The sequence below is a fragment of the Amborella trichopoda genome, chromosome 12, assembly GCF_054954075.1.
Source record: "Amborella trichopoda isolate Santa Cruz 75 chromosome 12, AtrichopodaSantaCruz75HAP2 v2.0, whole genome shotgun sequence".
Taxonomy (NCBI): domain Eukaryota; kingdom Viridiplantae; phylum Streptophyta; class Magnoliopsida; order Amborellales; family Amborellaceae; genus Amborella; species Amborella trichopoda.
The window spans coordinates 39,491,711-39,510,749 of NC_142347.1; the positions used below are offsets into that span (position 1 = coordinate 39,491,711).

The following is a 19,039-nucleotide window of genomic DNA, read 5'->3' on the forward strand; positions in this document are numbered from 1 at the left end:
GATGGCTAGGATGGCCCCAATCCCAATATCAGGCCTAAATACTATTTTATTTTATTTTTACAAATCATATCGACACCAAATTTTACTTTTAGAGATATTTTGGTCATTTGTTTTTCTGAAAATATTTTTTTGACACTTTCATAGGCGCGCGCCATTGATGTCACACACCAAATTTCATGTTCATATGACATATAAAAAAATTTTAAAATAAAATATTGTGAGACATCAGATCCCGATGAAATGGTGAGATGTTCATTTGTGACACTATTGTTGATTCCATCCCAGCCATCCCTTCAGATTAGATGGCTAGGAGAGAGTGGCATATATAAATTCCCTATGCCTAGCAGTATATAGAAAGCTTTTCCCAAAATAAAGGAGGCTGTCAATAGTTTAAACTTCGAAACATAGAGGTACTAAATGCAATGCACAATATAGTTCGGGAAAATTCGAGGGGCAAGTGAAAAGAGATGACTGAATTTACTGCTGTTTACACAAGGAACCTATACAATATCATGTGACACAAGCAATGCCATTTTGGCCACCAAAAAAAAAAATCAGATAAGTAAACACAGAAAAGAAATGGAGATAAAGGAAATAACACAAATTTAAGTTAATTACAAAAAAAATATTTACACTCACAGGCATCAAATGTGAATATATGTACTAGCCCAGTGCTAATTTCCAGCTTTGAATGGCACCCTTCAGTTATATCAAACCTCCAGATTTTGCAGAGACATAGATCACATATCCACTGAAGAGGCTCCCTAGGAAGTACGACAAAGAAGATAAAATTTATTTTGCATACAACTCTCATGATTATAGAAACAGCATCAAAGCCATTGAGGTCCCCTTTCGAGTTTATGAATTTTGTTTTTTTTTTTCTTAGAAGTAATCTTGGAGGTTATTTTAATTCAGAAACTTTCATCCAATCTTCCACATTTTACATCTCGGAAAAGTTTTCACCAGGAACAGATACATAAAATTTTCATTTAGGCAGCCTCATTGAGCCAAACAAATCTCCTAATAATGTGTTTTCTCACATCAGAAAAGAAAGAGAAGCCAAAGTCCAAAATTTTGGATCGTTCATTTACGGGGGGGAAAAAAAGAAAAAAAGAAAAAAAACCACTGGCTCTAAAATAGCTTAAGAAAAGGCACTTTGTGATGTAGATGTTCTAAGTCAAAACCTAGTGAAATTTCCATTGAATTTCACACCATAATGGCCAAGACAGACGAACCATGACACCTAGTTCAATCTCCACAACAGTTGACAGTTTAAAACTTGATATTCATGAAAAGAAATTTGCCAAAACTATAACCCACAATTGCACTATAGAAACCAAAGTGTGAGAGTAATTCGGTCATACGGACAACGGAATTCACTGGGGTCACTAATGTCCATTGAAATGATGAACAATGGAGAAGATGACAGAGTGCAACCCACCTCACCAGAACAGGACGAGACTCCAGTGGTGGGCCCTACCTCCTTTCATGACTACCCCTCACTTCATTCAACGGTCATGGACACCAGCACATGACTTTTTCATAGATTAATGGAGGACTAAGTATATTACGATCAAGATGACCACAGAAAAGCTACGGTTACAAGTATTGACTAATCAATTATCATTGGTAGATGGTGATGGAAAGAGAGTGAAATCCATGAAAGCATGGCCCTACCAAAATGGTAGATCCTACTCCCTCCCCACAACACCCAAACAATTGAAAATTGAGTGACCAAAGCTTTCTATGATCACATGAGAAAACTTTCCCTAATCAAAGTATCTTTAACTAATTATCCTCGGCGTGTGTTCACTAGACGCATCTTTGATTCGTATATACTAGAGATACTAACCTTGAATAATAAATCATGTGCAAGATTTTCCCATGGCAACGAAATGGACATTAAGCAACACTTCAGGGGTAACATTCCATGGTCTGATTTCTTTGTGGAAGAGGCAGCAGCATAAGCCTGCTTTGCCGCTACGGAAGCAACTGTAGCTGCTTTACGAACCATGGTCCCAATACCAATATGTAAGCCTCTTTTAGACATTTGAACTGGGGAAGGAGGCCCGGACATCTGTGCACTCTGGTCTACAACATAAATAGAAGGTTAATAGCTGACATGTCATATCATGCGCTTAGAAACAGAAAATTGTTCAAATAATTCCAGTTATATATTGGGCCTCATTTCTCCAAATTCTGAAAAGCTTGCTTAGTTATTTTTAACATGTCTAGAGAGTTCTGACCTTTAGGCTCCTTAATGAGCAACCAAAAGACACGAAGTTTCCAAAAAAATGCCAATCTAATTGTCTTGTTTCAATCCAAAGATACAAACCTAGTAAACCAAATACATTGCCAAATACCTCCCAAACTCCCCCACATAACTGCAGATCATAAATTTGGTCACGCAAAACATACAAAAACATCCTACTTGAAAAACAACCAACAAAAAGCATGTGAGATGAATTGCCCATCTACATAAGTGTACTCACGTAGTTTATACCTGCATATTTGCAATTTATACCATTTGTTTGATGCCTTGTGCTCATACCCTAGGTCGTAAAATCTAGTACAACAGTAACCCTTAGACCAAATGACCCAATTACCACTTAATCTATAAACATACAGCAAATAAATTGAGCATTGTTCAAAAAAGCGGACTGCCCAGTGCCTAGGCGGCCAAACTGGGCGGCCGCCTAGGCAGTACAAAACTTGCCTAAGCGGGCGCCCGGCACCCGACACCCGACCCTGGGCGACCACCCAAAGCTTGTGCCCCACCGAGGGGCAGAAATTTTTTTTTTTTTTGTTGTATTGATTTTTTAACAACATAAAGGGTTTTAAAGATGAATTTTAGGTTCATTTGAAACTTAAACCCACAAGAATCCATTTTAGAGAGAAAGAAACCTCAAAAAAACTAAATTTTGTGACTTTCATTAGATCGAAGTGTTTTTCAAAGTTACAAAAAACAGATCCAAACATCACCCAGATAGATTTGATTTAGTTTTGGAGTTTTATAATCCTATCAGATGGTGTTTTTTATTATTTTAGCAACGGAAAACATCTCAGAGGTGGGGAGTTTGGAGTTCGAGCAATCAAAGTAAGTGCAAAACTTTATTTTTTAGATTGCTTGTTTTATTTTGAATTTTCGTATATTTTCTTTTTCTTATTTTTAGTTTCTACTTTCTACTTTCTAGTTCTACTATCTAACTTTTATGTGTACAGTCTACAGTGTATCAGACTATCAGTGTATGCTTGTATGGTTTTACTATTTTAGCATTGGACGAAAATATGGATTATGGTCTTATGGATTATCAAAATTCTCTCATTGACTTCTATCTTCTTTTTTTTTAACTGGGATTATGGTCTTATGGGTTATCAAAATTCTTATGGATTATGGTCTTATGGATTATCAAAATTCTTATGCATTAATCATTATCAGTCATCAGTTTTTTTTTTTGTTCAACTGGGCCACCAAGGTTCTGGGTGCCTGCCTAGGCGCGGGGCAGCCTGGACCCCCATGGCCGCCTGGGTGCTGCCTAGCGCTTTTTGAAACACTGAAATTGAGTTAAACAAAAGAAACCTTCTATAGCAGTGAATAAGACCCTTGCACTGTATATTATTTTATCCCAGCTATAATAGTACATGGACCATAATTATCAGGTATCAATAGAGGTTCATCCATCTGAAAGATAGGAATATAAAAAGGTGAGTACTAGCACAACCCAGCGTGATCACCTAAAGAAGCTAAGGCCAGTTATTTTTCATCTCCATCGTCTTTAAATTCTAATTATATAGAAATTAATTGTACATGAAAAATCCAAATTTTGATTTTAGTAACTCTCAATAATTCAAGCAAAGTTGAACCTCTAACCTGCAATGCCAGAGACAGCAACTTCCACTTCTCCTCGCCCTCCAGGCCCTCTCATGTAAAGCCTCTCAACTTTTGCAGGGAGGTTCCCAATAGACAGAAGGCTTCCAAATCTAGACTTCCCAGCTGCAAATATAAAAAGTAGCATTCATTAGTTATTACTAGTTATGCAATATAGTTCCTTAATCAAACAAATCCAACTATCAAAACATATGATTATATGATCTTAAGGTAGGTGCATATAATTTGCCACATGCTGATGGCAAGAGTAAGAAAAGAAAATAATTCATTATTCATAGTTCTCCGTAGAAAGGCATAAACGGCCCCATGGTAAATGAGGGATGAAACAATGTCACTAGCTGGAGGACAAAATATTTGACTATTGCATATAGAGTGGGTTCGCATGGGGTTTTAGAAATTAGAAATTAGAGAGCGTAAGAGACTTTGAAAAAATGAAGTGCTTTTAGAAGATGAGGGCATAGAGTGCATGGGGATTTAGAGAGCATTGAGAGTCTTTGAGAAGCGAAGAGCTTAAAGAGTAAGGTTTTTTTTTTTTTTTTTGAGAATGTAAAAGTTTTAGGAAATCCAAAGGTTTAGAGGACCTAAAGAAAAGTTTAAAGAATTGAGAGTTTTGAGAGAGGACCGGGCCTGGGCCGGAGGCTTGAGTCCTTAACGTTGAGAGAGAGAGAGAGGAGATGGAAAAGGGGGAGACGGACCGGCAGTTACTGCCGGCCTGAGCAAGAGGGGACATGGGGAATACATGAGAGGGAGAAGAGACAGGCAACAAAGAGAGGGACCGGCAATTGATGCCGGTCCAGGTAAAATGGCGAGAAGTGAGAGAAATAAGGAAGAGAGAAGATGCGGACTGGCAATGACTACCAATCCAGATGAAGGGAAAGGGGGTGGACTAGAGAAAGGGAGAGAAGAGACACTGCCGGTCCGGACGAGAGGGGAAAAGGAGAATATAGGAGAGGAAGAGATGGGAAAGAGAGAGATGGAACGGCAGTGGATGCCGGTCCAGATAAAAAGGGGAGAAATAAGAAAAATAAGGAAAAGAGAAGAGGCGGAACAGTAGTGACTGCCGGTCTAGACCAAGGGAAAGGGGGTGGACGCGAGAAATGGAGAGAAGAGACAGACCGGCAGTGACTGTCGTTCCACAAGAGAAAAAGGGTAAAGGGGGAATGAGAGAGAAAAGGGGCGGACCGGCGGCGACTGCCGGTCCAGACGAGGGAGGAAGAAGAGGAAGACGAAAGAGAGAAAAGGGACGGACCAATGATGACTGCTGGTTCAGACAAGAAAGGGAGAGTGAGAGGAGCGTGTGAGAGAAAAGAGACCGGTAGTGTCTAGACGAGGAAGGAAGAGTGAGAGGAGTGAGTGATAGAAAAGAGAAGAACCGGCAGTGACTGCCGGTCTAGACGAGAAAGGGAGAGTGATAGGAGCAAATGAGAAAAAAGAGACATACCGGCTAACTGTCGACCCAAACGAGGAAGGAAGAGTAAGAGGAGTGTGAGAAAAGAGACGAAACGGCAGTGACTATCGGTCCAGACAAGAAAGGGAGAGTGAGAGGAGTGACTGAGAGAAAAGAGACGGACCAACAATGACTGCTAGTCCAAAGATAGAGGGCAATGAGAGATAGAAGAGACGGATCGGTGGTGGGTGCCGGTCCAGACAAGAGAGAGAGAGAAATGGAGTGAGGTGAGATGTGAAGGTCTGAACCGGCGGTGGCTACCAGTCCAGGCTAAATAGAGAGAAAGAGAGTGAGATGGGAGAGATGAGAGGGTTTGAACCGGCGGTGGCTGCTATTCTAGGCAAAAGAGAGAGAAAGAGAGTGAAATGGGAGAGATGTGAGGGTTTGAACCGGCGGAGGCTGTCGGTCCAAGAATGAGTGAGAGAGACAGAGTGAAATGGGGTTGGGCCAGCAGCGACCGCTAGTCCAGGGAGCAGTGAGTGAGATGGGGATTATAGAGGGCTTGGACCAGCGGTGGCTGCTGGTCCAGGTAAAGGTGAGAGAAAGAGTGAAGTGAGGGGTGTGAAGGTTTGGACCGACGGTGGCTGCCGGTCAAGGCAAGGGTGAGTGAAATGAGCGGCGCGAGGGTTCAGACTGGCAACGGCTGCCGGTCCAGAAGAGAAAGAGAGACGAGGAAGAGATGGGGTTGGGTCAGCAGTGGCTGTCGGTCCAAAGAAGAGTGAGAAGGTATGGGGGCAGTGCACTCAAGCTTAATCAGTCTTTTTGTTAGGTCAGGGGGCTCATCTAGGTCACGTCCTATCTGAGCTTGTCCCACAGCACATGTGACTACATGAATCCCCCAAGGTGACTTGGGCTTGCCAGGCATCTTTTGGTCGGTCTTTCCCTTAAGGGAGATGCTGCCCGATTTTCTTTTGATCGTGTTAGGCTCTTGCCTCTTTTCTTGGCAACATTCCTAACATGGTTTTTTTTCTTCTTTCTCTCGTTCAGCCAAGGAGCCTGAGATCGAGATTATTAGGGACAAGAAGTTCCCTAAGGCACATGAGATCGGTACTGAAGTCTACACCGGATTTTCCCTAGCCAGAGGGCAACCTCTTCGAGATATGGACCCTTCCTACCATTTAAGATGGCCTTTCACCATTACCTTCGTGGGTGACGATCCACGATTCCAAGTCCGTACAAACGAAGAAGGGAGGCCGATAGCTGAGGGTGATGGAATGTCCATGTTTCATTTCCTTCACTGTAATTATGACTTAGCCTTGAATCTCCCCACACTGTGCAAGAGAATGCTGACGGATGAGAAGTTGTTCTGGTCCCTTGGGGGGTTGCGGTTCCAAGGTGAGCACCAATACTTGAAAGGCTACGTGTCTTGGACCCTTGACATATTGGAGAGCTTCGAAGAAGATCTCAATAAGGCCTCTCTTGTAGCAGCCGTGCAATGCTCGGCAGGGTATTATGACCGGCGCTCAAACATGATGCTGGCCTTCCTGGACTCTTGGAGCTACAAGAGTAACTCATGGCTTCTCAGTCATGGAGAGGCTGGATACTCGCTTCTTGACCTCCAATTCTCCGGGGGTTTGTCGATGCTAGGGTTGATGTATGACAAATTCGTTCTTGAGAACGATTTCATTTTTGGGAAGGGGCGGACCCTACCCACCGGGCCTTCGAGATCTCTTTCAGATCTATCAACTGCTATGCTCAAAGGTGAACAACGGGCATGTGTCTTTTTCAACATCGTTTCACTTCTTTCGGGGTGACCAGACAGAGGTCAATGAACCCGGTTACGGCATCGTTGGGGGAAAGGGGAAAGAGGCCACCGAAGATAATGTAGCCCCCTCGTCCTTCCATGGAAAGAAGGATCACGTATACCTAGCGGCTTATCTTGCAATCTTCCTATGCAAATTCGTCCTCTCCGGATAAACTAGTGACTTCATTCGTCCGGGATGCCTTTTCGCCGCTTGCGAGCTAGCTGTGGGTCGCACATATGCATTGGCTCAATCGGTATTGTGAAGCATATGCCATGGCATGGGTGCCATAGCCTGGGGTAGGCTGAAAAAGAATAAGCACGGGCAATTGCTAAATGGCGAGGCTCTACCCGAGAGCTTTAGGACTGCATTCCCGATCCATTTAGTGTTCGAGTGGCTATCAGCTTTCTTCCTGGAGACTTATGAGGTGAATCCAGCCCTGTCGGATTACAAATGTCCCCACCTTCTAAAGATTGTCAGAATGCAAGCAGTCTTTCGTACCCCTGGTGCAGCTCGCGGTCTCTTTGGAGGGGGTCTTTCTTTGCCCGTCCGGTCCCCTTCCCAATCGACGGTCCCACTGCAGAGCTTTCTTGGACGAGTTCGAGAAATCACTTGACGGTGCCACGACCGATACCCCAGAGCTCATGTATCTATTGAGTGTAAGGGAAGGCATTCTGGCTCTTCGAGCATCATGGGGGAAGCAGCTCGAGTTGTATTACCCCCATAGATTTGCGCGCCAACATGGGCTTGACCAAGGGTGCTCGTACCATGTTTTGTTTGAGAAGCAGTGGGGCAAGATAGGGCGAAGAAGGATAAGGATGCCCCCAGGTCGAAAAGGGAGTCTTGGAAGGACATCCATGAGGCGGGCTTGGGCCATGGTCCTCGAGTTCTCAGAGGAGAACAAGTTTGTCGTGCCCCATTACGGTCGCAAGGCGCGTGCGACCGAGGTTTACAGGCACTGGTAGGAATGCACCAACCACTATTGGAGAAAAGACCACAAGTGGAAGACATTAACTGCGCTTCCAAGGGGGATACTGCTCATGGGAAGGACATCCAGCCCATCCCTTACCCAAATGTTTTTTAACTTAATTACCCACGGGATTGGAGATAGATTGGCGTGCGCCGGGGCCTATTGGTAGATAAAGAGACACCCTAGGCCCTTGTCCTTAAGGGCACTACTGGTTCACTTTTCGACGACCTATGCTCCCTCCTCGAGTGGAAGGCTGGGCGTGTTGTTAGGGGTGTTGAAGATTGGCGTGTTGTTAGGGGTGTTGAAGATTGGCCCACTCGGGATTTGAACACTCTGATAGGCAGTGGCCCTCATTCTGCTCCCGAGGCCATTCGTCCCTATGACAGCCACGATTTGAGCCTCATGCTTAAGTCTTGGAAGGAGGTGAGAGTAAGGGATGCAGCAGCCAAGAAAGCGAAGGCCGAAGCTGCCGCTGTCATCTGCTACGTAGTCTGCAGCAAAGAAGGCTACTGTTGAGCCACTCACCACCACACCCGTGATCACACGGAAGAGCACTCGTTCAAGGAAGAGCGCTCAACCAGTAGAGGCCACGGAGGAGGAAGATGTTCCCTCAAGTTCCCCAACTCCAGCTTTGGCTCCTAATCTACCCCCCAAGCCACGCAAGCCCGCGAAGCGCGCTAGATGGGCAGTTTCTTCAAGTCCTTCCCCTGTGCTTGAGCCCCTTGTAGCTCAAGAGTCCCCAGCTCGACGGGTTACTTTTCACCCTACCCTAGCTGAGGTAGATTGCACAGTTGCGGGGGAGGCTACTCATACTGAAACTGAGCTCCCTAACACGGAGGCAACCCCAATTACTGAGGCTGGTGTTGACAGGACCGAGGCCGATGAGCGGAGTGAGGGTATGGCAGCTCTTTTGAGGAGCGACAGGATGCCAGTCTTATCACCAATACGTGCTTCATCCAGCTTCTCACACGGTGCAAGCACTAATGACCTAATCCCGAGGGGGAATGATACCTGCTCTGAAGATACGGTTGCAGCCGAGCACTTGACTTATCTGGCCTTGAATACGGAGGTCGCATCTAGTGTGGAGATTGAGACAGCTGCTGCAACTCCCGAAGCAACTTTGGCCGCGGCTGTAGAGATTAAGACCTTTACTGTGACCTCTAAGGCGGCTCCACTGACGAATGGGATCACGGGGGCCGAGCTCACAATTGTGCCTTATGAGGAAGCTCCAAGGGTAGAGACTGTCCTAGAGACGGAGCCTACAAGCGTAACTCCTGAGGTGGCTCTGGGTATTGAGGCAGTTGAAGGGGGTGAGCTCGCTATTCTGGCCTCGGAAGCAGTTCCAAGTACCGAAGGGGCCATTATTGCGGAGACATCCCCTGCTTCGAGGTCTTTAGCGGCACCCTTGAAATCAGATGACGTCCCCCATTGGATGCTCCTCATGCTTTGGGGAGGGGTTTAAGGATTGAGTGCATATTCACTGCCAGAACTAGGGGGCATGATAGTTGAGCTGAGGCAGTTTACCCAGGGTGCACTGGGTGGTATGGGCAGGAGCCTTGAAGAGCCTGTGTTTGCGAGCTTCCGAGGTCTATTAGACGACCTGGAAAGGCAAAGGGGCGAAGCCTTAGAGAGTGCCTTCGCGTCTCAAGAGTTGGTCGGGGGCAGACTGAAGGCCATAAACGAGTCAGTAGTCCAATATCAAGAGGAGGTCGATAACCCCCTTTTAGAGAAGACTGCCATCCTCTCAAGGCCGGTCGCAACGCTTTTGTGGCTGAATTAGATGCCAAGAAGGAGGAGATTCTCCGGCCGAATGAAAAGCTAAAGTAAGGGAAGGTGGTACTACTAGAGTGGAGGAAGGAGAGCGAAACCATGGGTGTCAGAGTGCAATAACTTGACGAGCGATTGGCTGAGAAGGCATCTCTTTTGAACGAGACCACCACGGCTACGAGAAGTGCCCAAGAGAAGGCCAAAGCGGCCTTCGAGCACTCAAAGGCCTTGTCAAAGCAAATTTATGCGGCCATCTCCAACTTTTGAGAGCATATGTTTTTTCCCTCTCTTCTTTTGTTTTTATTGTAATTCTGGAGTTGCCCCATGACTTTTTGTTATGGAATGAAAAGTTTTGCCCTCTTTCTTCCATTCTGCTTCCTTCTCTTGCCTGTGGCTCTGCATGGTTTGCCTTTGCATAGGGGACATTGGGGTTGCTCCTTATGAGGGTACCCTCAACTTCCACTTTTCTTTGACTTAAACGCCCGTTCGAGTTTTCGCTCAAGTCATTAGAGTATGTGCCAGTTTTGGTTTGCACAAAACCCTATTAGTTTTTTTTTTTGTGCTTTTACCCATGGTTATTCTAGCATGTACATCATTTTCTCATTTTTACTCACGATGCCCTTTCGGGTTTTAATCGTGCCCGATTTTTTTCTTTCTTTTGTTTTGTTTTTTTTTTTTTCTTCCTCTTTTTTTTGACGTCTTTTACTCACGATAGCTGATGGTGCTATCATGCCACATCATTTTTTTCCTTTTATTTTCTTTTGACTTTCTTACGCACGATGCCCTTCCGAGTTTTCGTCGCATCCGTCCTCTAGGTGGGCACATTTTAAGGTCATGCCGCCAAGACCGTACTGTTAGTGTGTTTTAAGGTCGTACACCAAGACCTGAGGCATGCTTAAGGTCGTGCCTCCGAGATCAGGTGCCCTACAGTAGGCTACAGTATGTGGCTTGGACCGATGATCATGGGTAATACTTCTTCAAGTGTCGTCCATTGATTGGTCGCATGGCCTCGTCTCTGTTGGGATGGGCCAATATATATGCCCCATTGGGGAAGGTCCTCTTGATCACATACGGTCCTTCCCATTTTGGCTCAAACTTCCCCTTGGGCCGACCATGGGTTATGATGGGTCGTCTTACTGATAGCACCAATTCTCCAAATGTGAATGAGCGGACGTTGACAACTTTGTCAAAGGCTTGATGCATTCAGCCCCGATAGACTTCAAGACTTTCTCGAGCTTTGAACCTCTTCTTGTCCAGGACATCAACCCTTGATAACGAAGAGTGGTTTGTTCCTCCTCATTCATGTCGTGGTGAACAGCTACTCGGAATGAGGGCACCTGGACTTCCAATGGCAGGACTGCTTCGCTCCCATAGACTAAGGAGAAGGGAGTCACTTCAGTTGAACTACGCACAGTGGTCCGATAGGCACACAAAACTTCGGGAAGCTTCTCATGCCAATTCCTCTTTGTCTTAGAAACCGATTTCTGCAGGGCACTACAGAGGGACATGTTGAAAGCTTTGGCTAGGCCATTGGCTTGGGGTGGTACATGGTCGAGTACTTCCACTCGAAGCCAAATTGGTTGGCTAGGCAGTCTATATGATGGCTTCAGAACTGGGGGCCATTCTCTGAGGTGATCCAGTCTAGGACACTGAACCGATAGATAACGTGGTGCGAATGAAGTGGGCCACGGTGATTCCCGATTCTTGCTTGAAGGGACAGCTTCAACCAATTTGGAGAAGTGATCAATGGCAGTGAGAATGAAGTCATGCCCTAAAGCAGAAGGTGGGTCAATGGGCCATACAATGTCCATGTTCCATTGTGAAAAGGGCCGGGATGCCATTGTGGGGTGAAGAGGTTCGGGTGCTTGGTGGATGAAACTTGCATGAATTTGACACCTCTTAGCATAAGCAAGTGAATCTGGAATCATGGACGGCCAGTAATAACCCAACCTTCGTATCCAATCACAGAGTTAAGGACCGGATTGGTGTAACCCACAGATACTGGCAAGAACCTCTTCAAGAACTTGGCTTGCTTCTTTCAAGTTAACACATTTGAGAAGAATGTTGTTGAAAGAGCGTTGAAATAGGACATCATCCTCGAGCAACACATACTTGGTAGAGATCCTTCATATGTTGTTGTGTTGCACTCGATCTTTGGGAAGCCGGCTGTGCTTAAAGAAATCTAAGATCAGCTCTCGTCAATCCCTGTCTTGCTTTAATTCAGAGCACAAAGGGTCATGGCATTCTGGGTCTTTTTCATCAAGTTCATTGATGGGAAGTTGTTCGGCGTCCTTTGTGGCCTTGATGGCATCTCTTGTTGCGCGGAGTGCCCCGAACGCGTATGGCGGGCATTCTGGGAATAAATGCCGCTCATCGTCATCATCGATTCCATCCACTAGCTCGATGTGCCTCCATTCAGCGACCCAGATTGGCGTTGGCCCTTTTAATGGTATCTGGATTGTCGCACCCAGCTTGGCGACGGCATCAGCTTGTGAGTTGAGCCTTCTTGGGATATGCTCGAGGGAGATCTCTTCGAGTTCTGCCATGAGAGACATGGCAGTGTTGCAATAGACCTTGAGGCTGTCTTTTCTTACATCATACACCCCCTGGAGCTGTCGTATTACCAACTCGGAGTTACCAAAGATGGCCATGCTCTTCAAGTTCATCTGAGAGGCAATCTCAAGGCTTATGATAAGGGCCTGATACTCGGCCATGTTGTGATAGCATACTCCCACTAGGGAAAAGGATGGTGGAATAATGTCGTTCTGAGGGGTAAAGTATGCTACGCCAGCCCCACCCTTTTCAAATTGAAAGGCCCCGTCGAAGTACATCTTCCAGTCATATGGTTCCTAAATGCAGAATACTTCTTCATCTGGCAATTCATCGGATAGGAGAGAGCCCACAAGGAGAGGGAGTGCAGCCAAAAATTCAGCTAGGGCTAGGCCTTTGATAGCTTTTTGCGGAACATATGTGATGTCAAACTCCATGAGGAGTAGCGACCATTTCACAATGGCCTGAGAGACAAGGGCGCATCATGAGAAAGTTAATGGGATCAGCTCGCCAGATAAGTTGAATCTCAAGCACCAGTAAATAGTGTCATAGTTTCTTAACAACAAAGATGAGGGCCAGACACATCTTCTCGATCGTGGAGTAATTCTTCTCGACCCCTTGCATCCTTCTACTGAGATAATACAGGGCTGTCTCTTTTCCACCTTCATTGCTTTGCACGAGTAGAGCGCACAGCGAGTTATCCAAGGTAGAATGAGAGGCTTCCCCGGGATGGGGGCTGAGAGTATAACAAGCTTCAACAAATAGGCCTTGATATCTTCATAGGCCAAGTGACAGGCTTCATCCCACTCGAAAGGCACATCTTTCTTCATCAGACGGGTAAAAGGCTTACACCATCCTGATAATTAGAGATGAATCTCCTAACGTAGGCAAGCTTACCTTGGAGCGATCTGAGCTCTCGGAGATTCTTGGTGGTGGCATCTCTTGGATGGCCTTGATCTTGACAGGCTGAATTTTCAATCCCTGATATCCGACAAAAAACCCCAAGAACTTTCCCGACCGCACACTAAAGGCGCACTTTAGGGGGTTCATCTTGAGTTGATGAAGCCCCAGACGTTCGAAGACCCGTTCAAGGTCCTTGATGTGGGTGCTCCTTTCTCCTGATTTTACAGCCAAGTCATCTACGTAACACTCCACCTCCTCATGAAGCATGTCTTTGAAGACGGTGGTCATAGCACGCTGGTACATAGCGCCCATGTTTTTTAACCCAAACAGCATAACGATATAACAATAGACCCCTTTGGGAGTCAGGAATGTCGTGGCTACTTCATCTTCGGGTGCCATCCTTATTTGATTATACCCCGAATAACCATCCATAAAGGAGAAGGCTTGCAATTAGCCATTGAGTCAATGAGCATCTTGGTGAAGGGGAGTGGGAAATCATCTTTTGGGCAGGCCGCATTCAAATCTGGAAGTCGATATAGACTCTGATTTGCCCGTTCTTCTTCTTGATCGGCACCACATCGGCCAACCATCTCGAGTATTTGACTTCCCATATGAAGCCGGCCTCTCTAAGCTTGGTCACTTCCGCATCGATCTGAATCTCGAGGTCGGTCCGAAACCTCCTTGATTTCTGCTTTATGGGCTGACATGAGGGGTCGATACCAAGCTGATGCACCGCGACTCGAGGTTCGAGGCCGAGCATCTCATAGTAGTGCCAAGCGAAGACGTCTCAATTTGCTCTGATGAAGGTGGTATATTCTTGTTTCTCTTTAGACGACATGATAGCTGAGATAAAGATTGGCCTTGGGTCGGTTTCGCCTAACAGGTTTATTTCTTCTAGATTGTCAGCTGTAGCTTGTCCACCTTCCTCCCATACCTCAAGTTGGCTCCTCCACCTCTTCTTCATCAGTGGGTAAGGGATCGGACAATCCCTCATCAACTTCTAGAGCTTCCTTTCTTGGATTAGGCGAACAATTCCCCTTCCATCTCAAATACTTATAAAGGCTTGGTGATTTGAGAGGTAAAGAAGGCTTCTGCCTCTCGTGCGGCTCGGGAAGGGTCTATTTCAAGAAAAGCGGCTCTAGATGGGAAAGATGGTGGATCTTGGTGAGGGAGAGTGGCTCATGTAAGATCTGTCTCAAACGAAAGGAGTTGAGAGGGGGAGGATGACAGACCATGGGAAGTCGGGGTGACTTGCGCAAGGTCGGTCTCAAGGAAAAGAGGTTGAGAAGGCCGAAATGTAAGACCCAAATTTCTTGAGCATGGTGAGCACGTGTGGCTACGAGGAGAGACAAATGTCGCGCATAAGAGCTATCGTCGGCTGTGAAGTGTGCTATCGCCGGCTGTGTTGTTGCCACCTGTGCTATCGCCGGCTGTGAAGTGTGCTATCGCCGGCTGTGTTGTTGCTGCTTCTGCTATCGCCGGCTGTGTTGTTGCCGCCTGTGCTATCGCCGGCTGTGAAGTGTGCTATCGTCGGTTGTGAAGTGTGCTATCGCCGCCTGTGTTGTTGCCGCCTGTGCTATCGCCGGTTGTGAAGTGTACTATCGCCGACTGTGAAGTGTGCTATCGCCGGCCGTGTTGTTGTCGTTGTGCTATCGCCGGCTGTGAAGTGTGCTATCACCGGCTGTGCAATGTGCTATCGCCGGCTGTGTTGAGTGCGTAGCGCCGGCTGTTTTGAGCTCTGTGCGTGAGCTGCCATGTACAATGTGGGCCGCTGGGCGCAGCTGTATAGAGTAGTCCGGGGGACTTCCTCTTCTTTTACACACCACTTGTCCTTGCTTGTTGTTTAGTGTGCCTTGAGTTTGCCACTTGTTGACCATGTAAACCCATGTTTGCCACTTGTGAACTCTTGCACACCACTTGTCACTTGCTGCCCTTTCCTCTTTTATAAATAAAGCCCTTCTCATCTCTCCAAGAGCTTTTGCTCTCTCTCCCTCTCCCACGTCTTTTCTCTCTCCCTACCACACATAGAGCCGCAAGCTTTGGGAGCTTGACCTTTGAGGGGGAGCTTGGTGGGGGGTAACTTGGAGTTCTTGTGAGGTAAGTAGATCATGATAGTGTAGTATGAAGCATGAATGATGTATAAATTATGCATGAATGAAGTATGAATCTAAGCATGTATGAAGCATGATTTAGGTATGAATGACAGCTGGAATTTAAGTATGAGATTAGACATGAGTTTATATTGAAATTGTGTACAAAGAATAGTATAGCATGAATGCCTGTGTGCTCTGTTTTTTCCAGAAATTAGGTTTTCTTTGTATGAATTGTTAGGCGCTGTTATCATCCTTGTTGAGCATGAAAATTTGTGGGTTGATGCTCTTGTGAGTGTAGTTTAAGCTAGAATTGGTTTCATGTTGTTATCTTGTAGAGTTTAAAAGCTATGACGTGACATTGGATGTGTGTTATGGCTGGACTATGAACTGAGGTTCTTGTGACTCTTTGTTGACCTATCAAATGATCTCAGAATTACCTCAAATTACCACCATTGGAAAGACCTCTGAGTCTACTTTGAGTTTGATGTTTATGTCCAGTTGAGATTCTTGATAGTTTGGAAGATGTGTTTTATTTTATGCACGTATGTCACTATTAGCAGACTGATAATTTCCAGGAACATTGCTTCTGTTACACTAAGACTTTGCCTGACCTATTGAAGTCCAAATGACACTAAATCACAGTCATTTAAAAGATACATGAGTCTATTGTGATTTTGGTGTTTTAACCAAGTTCTGATTCTGTATAATTGGGGAGCTATGATCCGAATTAGGAAGGCATGTCCCTGTTAGCAGATTCACTGAAATGCAGAATTGTTACCTCTGTTGCCATGAGTTTTGACAGATCAAATGGAGTCCTATTACTCCCAAACCTCTGCCATTTGAAAGATCAGTATGTTGGTTTAAAGTTGCATGTAGAAATTATCTTGAAATTCCCTCTAGATTGGAAGTTATGGTCCAAATTGTGAGGATCTGTCACTGTTAGCAGATTTTAGCAGAAGTTCAGATTTGATCTCTGTTGTCATGGGATTTGATTGATCAAATGGAGCCTGATTGCTTCCAAGCTACTGCCATTAGATAGATATGTGTGTTTGCTTAAAATTGCATGTTGAAATCATTTTGAGACGCCCTCTAGATTGAGAGTTAGGCCTTTGATAAGAGGGACATGTCACTGTAGTAGAATGCAGGAATTCCAGCACCAATATTTATGTTGTGCGTAAGTGTTGACTGATCAAATGGCTATCAATTGACTTCATACCACCTTTGGGTGAGAGATAGATGTGTTTGCTTTAATTGTCATGTTGTGACTAAGCTGAGATTCCTGATGAATCAGGGGCTATGTATATCTTTCTATGACACCGTGAATGCTCCGAATCAGAGAATGCTTATGAGATAAGATATGCCACGATGTGATATGAAGTACTACGCAATGGGGCATCCATTGGTAGTGTGACGATGTGATATGATATGTTTCTGATAAGTGATTTATTGGCGTGCTTTGAGCGTATTGCATGGCCATGACTGACATCAGTGAGGTGCGCACAAGGTGATGTGTGACTTCCCGCCAATGCCTTGTGCAAATTGCATCGCCCGAGATAGGTAGTCGCCTGAGTTATGTGACTGATCTGAGAGATGTGTTTGGCCTGATGCATAGGACTAGAGAGTGAGTTAGTGTTTGCTGATTTTGTTATGCTCTCTCATTTGTGTTGATCTGTTGAGATTGATGGATTGCTAGTGAATGTGTTAGTTGATATCTTATATTGTGCCTGCTCTACCATGAAAAGCATCATCCTATAATTGTGACATAATTGTGATGCACGACTCTTGTTTTATGAGTATGACAAAGAACCTTGAGCATTGTTGTGATATTATGTATATAAGCAGGGAAGCATGATGTTGTGATCTACTTACTGTGCTTTTTAGCTCATTCCTTTGCTTCCATTCTTGTAGATTGACTGCTGCAGGTCGAGGACGGCGGGAGGTGATCGTGTTTGGTGTACTAAAAGCCTGCGCTCGACGAGTGGATCTCTGTTCTGGTGTAGGTGATTGTTAGCTGTCGGCCATGCAGTTGTTGTTTTATGAAGTCATGTATATTGTGGCCGGGCCTTTAGTGCCTTGGATGAATTGTATTATTCTGGATTTTGTTTATATCCTTGGAGACTGTATATGGATAAGAATGGTTTTAATTTATCCAGCTTTTGTTATGTTTCTGGTGGGAGTTTTTGCTTTCTTTCGTGGTTTGCACTGATCACTATTTTATAAAGCGTTGAGCCATTCTAACCTGAGTGGCGTTCGCTACCTCTGTGATCGCGATCCTGCACTCTGTCGCCCTCCGGTTGGGAACGGCAGGGGTCAAGGGGCGGGATCGTGATAGAAGATGACCAGTCTTGAGAAGCCAGGGTAGTTTGAGCAAGACCTGGATTGAGAGGGTATAGAGGGGGTGAGGGTGGCAGACCTTGAGGGGTTGTGGTGACTTGGGTAAGGTCTGTTTCAAGAGAAAGGAATGGGGAGAGAGGAGAAGATAGATCTTGAGAACCCTGGACGGCCTGAGTACGACCTTCCTCGGGTAAAGGGGGGAGGTCATAGAATGTTACCGCATTGACAGTTTCATTAACTGTATGTGGCAGTGAGGAGGGTTCGGGAGTTCCCATATACCAGAGCCCCTTCTTGCTGGCATGCAGAATGGCCACGGTTCCAAGATTGCAAAAGGGGCTACTGCTCCTTTCCCATCCTTCAATCCTTGGTTGGTCGCGGGCTCGTAGTCCATGTTCCTCATGATCTGATGAGCCTGGGGGCTATAGAGATCCCACCTTGGCAGCTGGTCGTGCTTGTGCGAGTAGGTCCTCGCAAACATCCAGACTCGTTAGGCTTCTAAGTTTCAAGGACAAACACGTGTAAAGGCTTGAAAGGGTGGGTCGTACGGGGGTGGACTTTAGCCAAACGTGACGAACAAGTTGTCGCCGTTTGGTAGGCTGCATCTACCTTTGGCAAGAAAGCCAGTATCTATTAGACTTTGCAGGCAGGATTGTATCCAGGCGCAAGGTAAATATCATCCTCCTCCTTGTTGGGGACTGGAATGTGAAAAACCTCAGGGATACATAGAACCTTAAGTTCTGTTTACTTGGCAGCAGCGGCTCGTCGCTTCACCTCTGCTTCTAACAGGGCGACCGGGATATGCAAGACCTTTCGGTTGTCAGAGGTGTAAGTGACCTTCGGGGTGAGGGTCTCGACGTCCATGGCCTCTTCCAGCCTCACGGGCTGCTCTTCTTGCTCAACATCCATGGCCTCTTCCTGTCTAGCAGGTTGCTCTTCTTGAGGCTCGTCTGGGTGATACTCCAAGGGAGGGGGAGCAGAGGATGATGGTTGTCCTTCGCAAAATTGGGATGGCAGTTTCGAAAGGGAGGAAGGGAGATTCACGCCAATGGGGGTCAAGGGGAGTACTCTACCGCTCCTCCCCTCTTCCCTAAACGTAGTAGTGAGGGTCCTTGCCACGTCCTCAATATCCTCATAAGAGGAACCTTCGACCCTTCATGAGGTGTTACTGGGTTCAGCTTCTTCTGGTGGCACTGGCTGTTGGAGTCGCACTGGGGTGGTGAAATAATGCTTTGCATCAGCATAGTGCGACTCAACAGTAGGGAACAACCTCTTGTCAACATAGACCATATACTGCCTCCCATCTTGGCTATACTTGAAACACTGATGGAGGGTAGATGGGACCAC

At 45.8% G+C, this 19,039-nt stretch overlaps 1 protein-coding gene across 5 annotated transcripts in view; it reads right to left on the reverse strand.

The window, feature by feature from the left end:
* Positions 1 to 451: 451 nt before the first annotated feature.
* CW7 overlaps positions 452 to 19,039 on the reverse strand; it is a 32,521-nt gene continuing 13,933 nt past the window's right edge. For 3 of the 5 annotated variants that reach the window (XR_016045825.1, XR_016045823.1, XR_016045824.1), the window contains 3 exons: positions 3,872 to 3,994; positions 1,853 to 2,086; positions 452 to 764 (listed from right to left, as the gene is read on the reverse strand). Coding sequence is in view for 2 of the 5 variants with exons in the window: in XM_006857027.4 (XP_006857089.2) it covers positions 741 to 764; positions 1,853 to 2,091; positions 3,872 to 3,994 (386 nt within the window). In the remaining 3 variants the exon portion in view is untranslated. Of the gene's footprint in view, positions 765 to 1,852; positions 2,092 to 3,871; positions 3,995 to 19,039 lie in introns of all 5 variants that reach the window. The other 2 variants (XM_006857027.4, XM_088853763.1) reach the window with 1 other exon arrangement.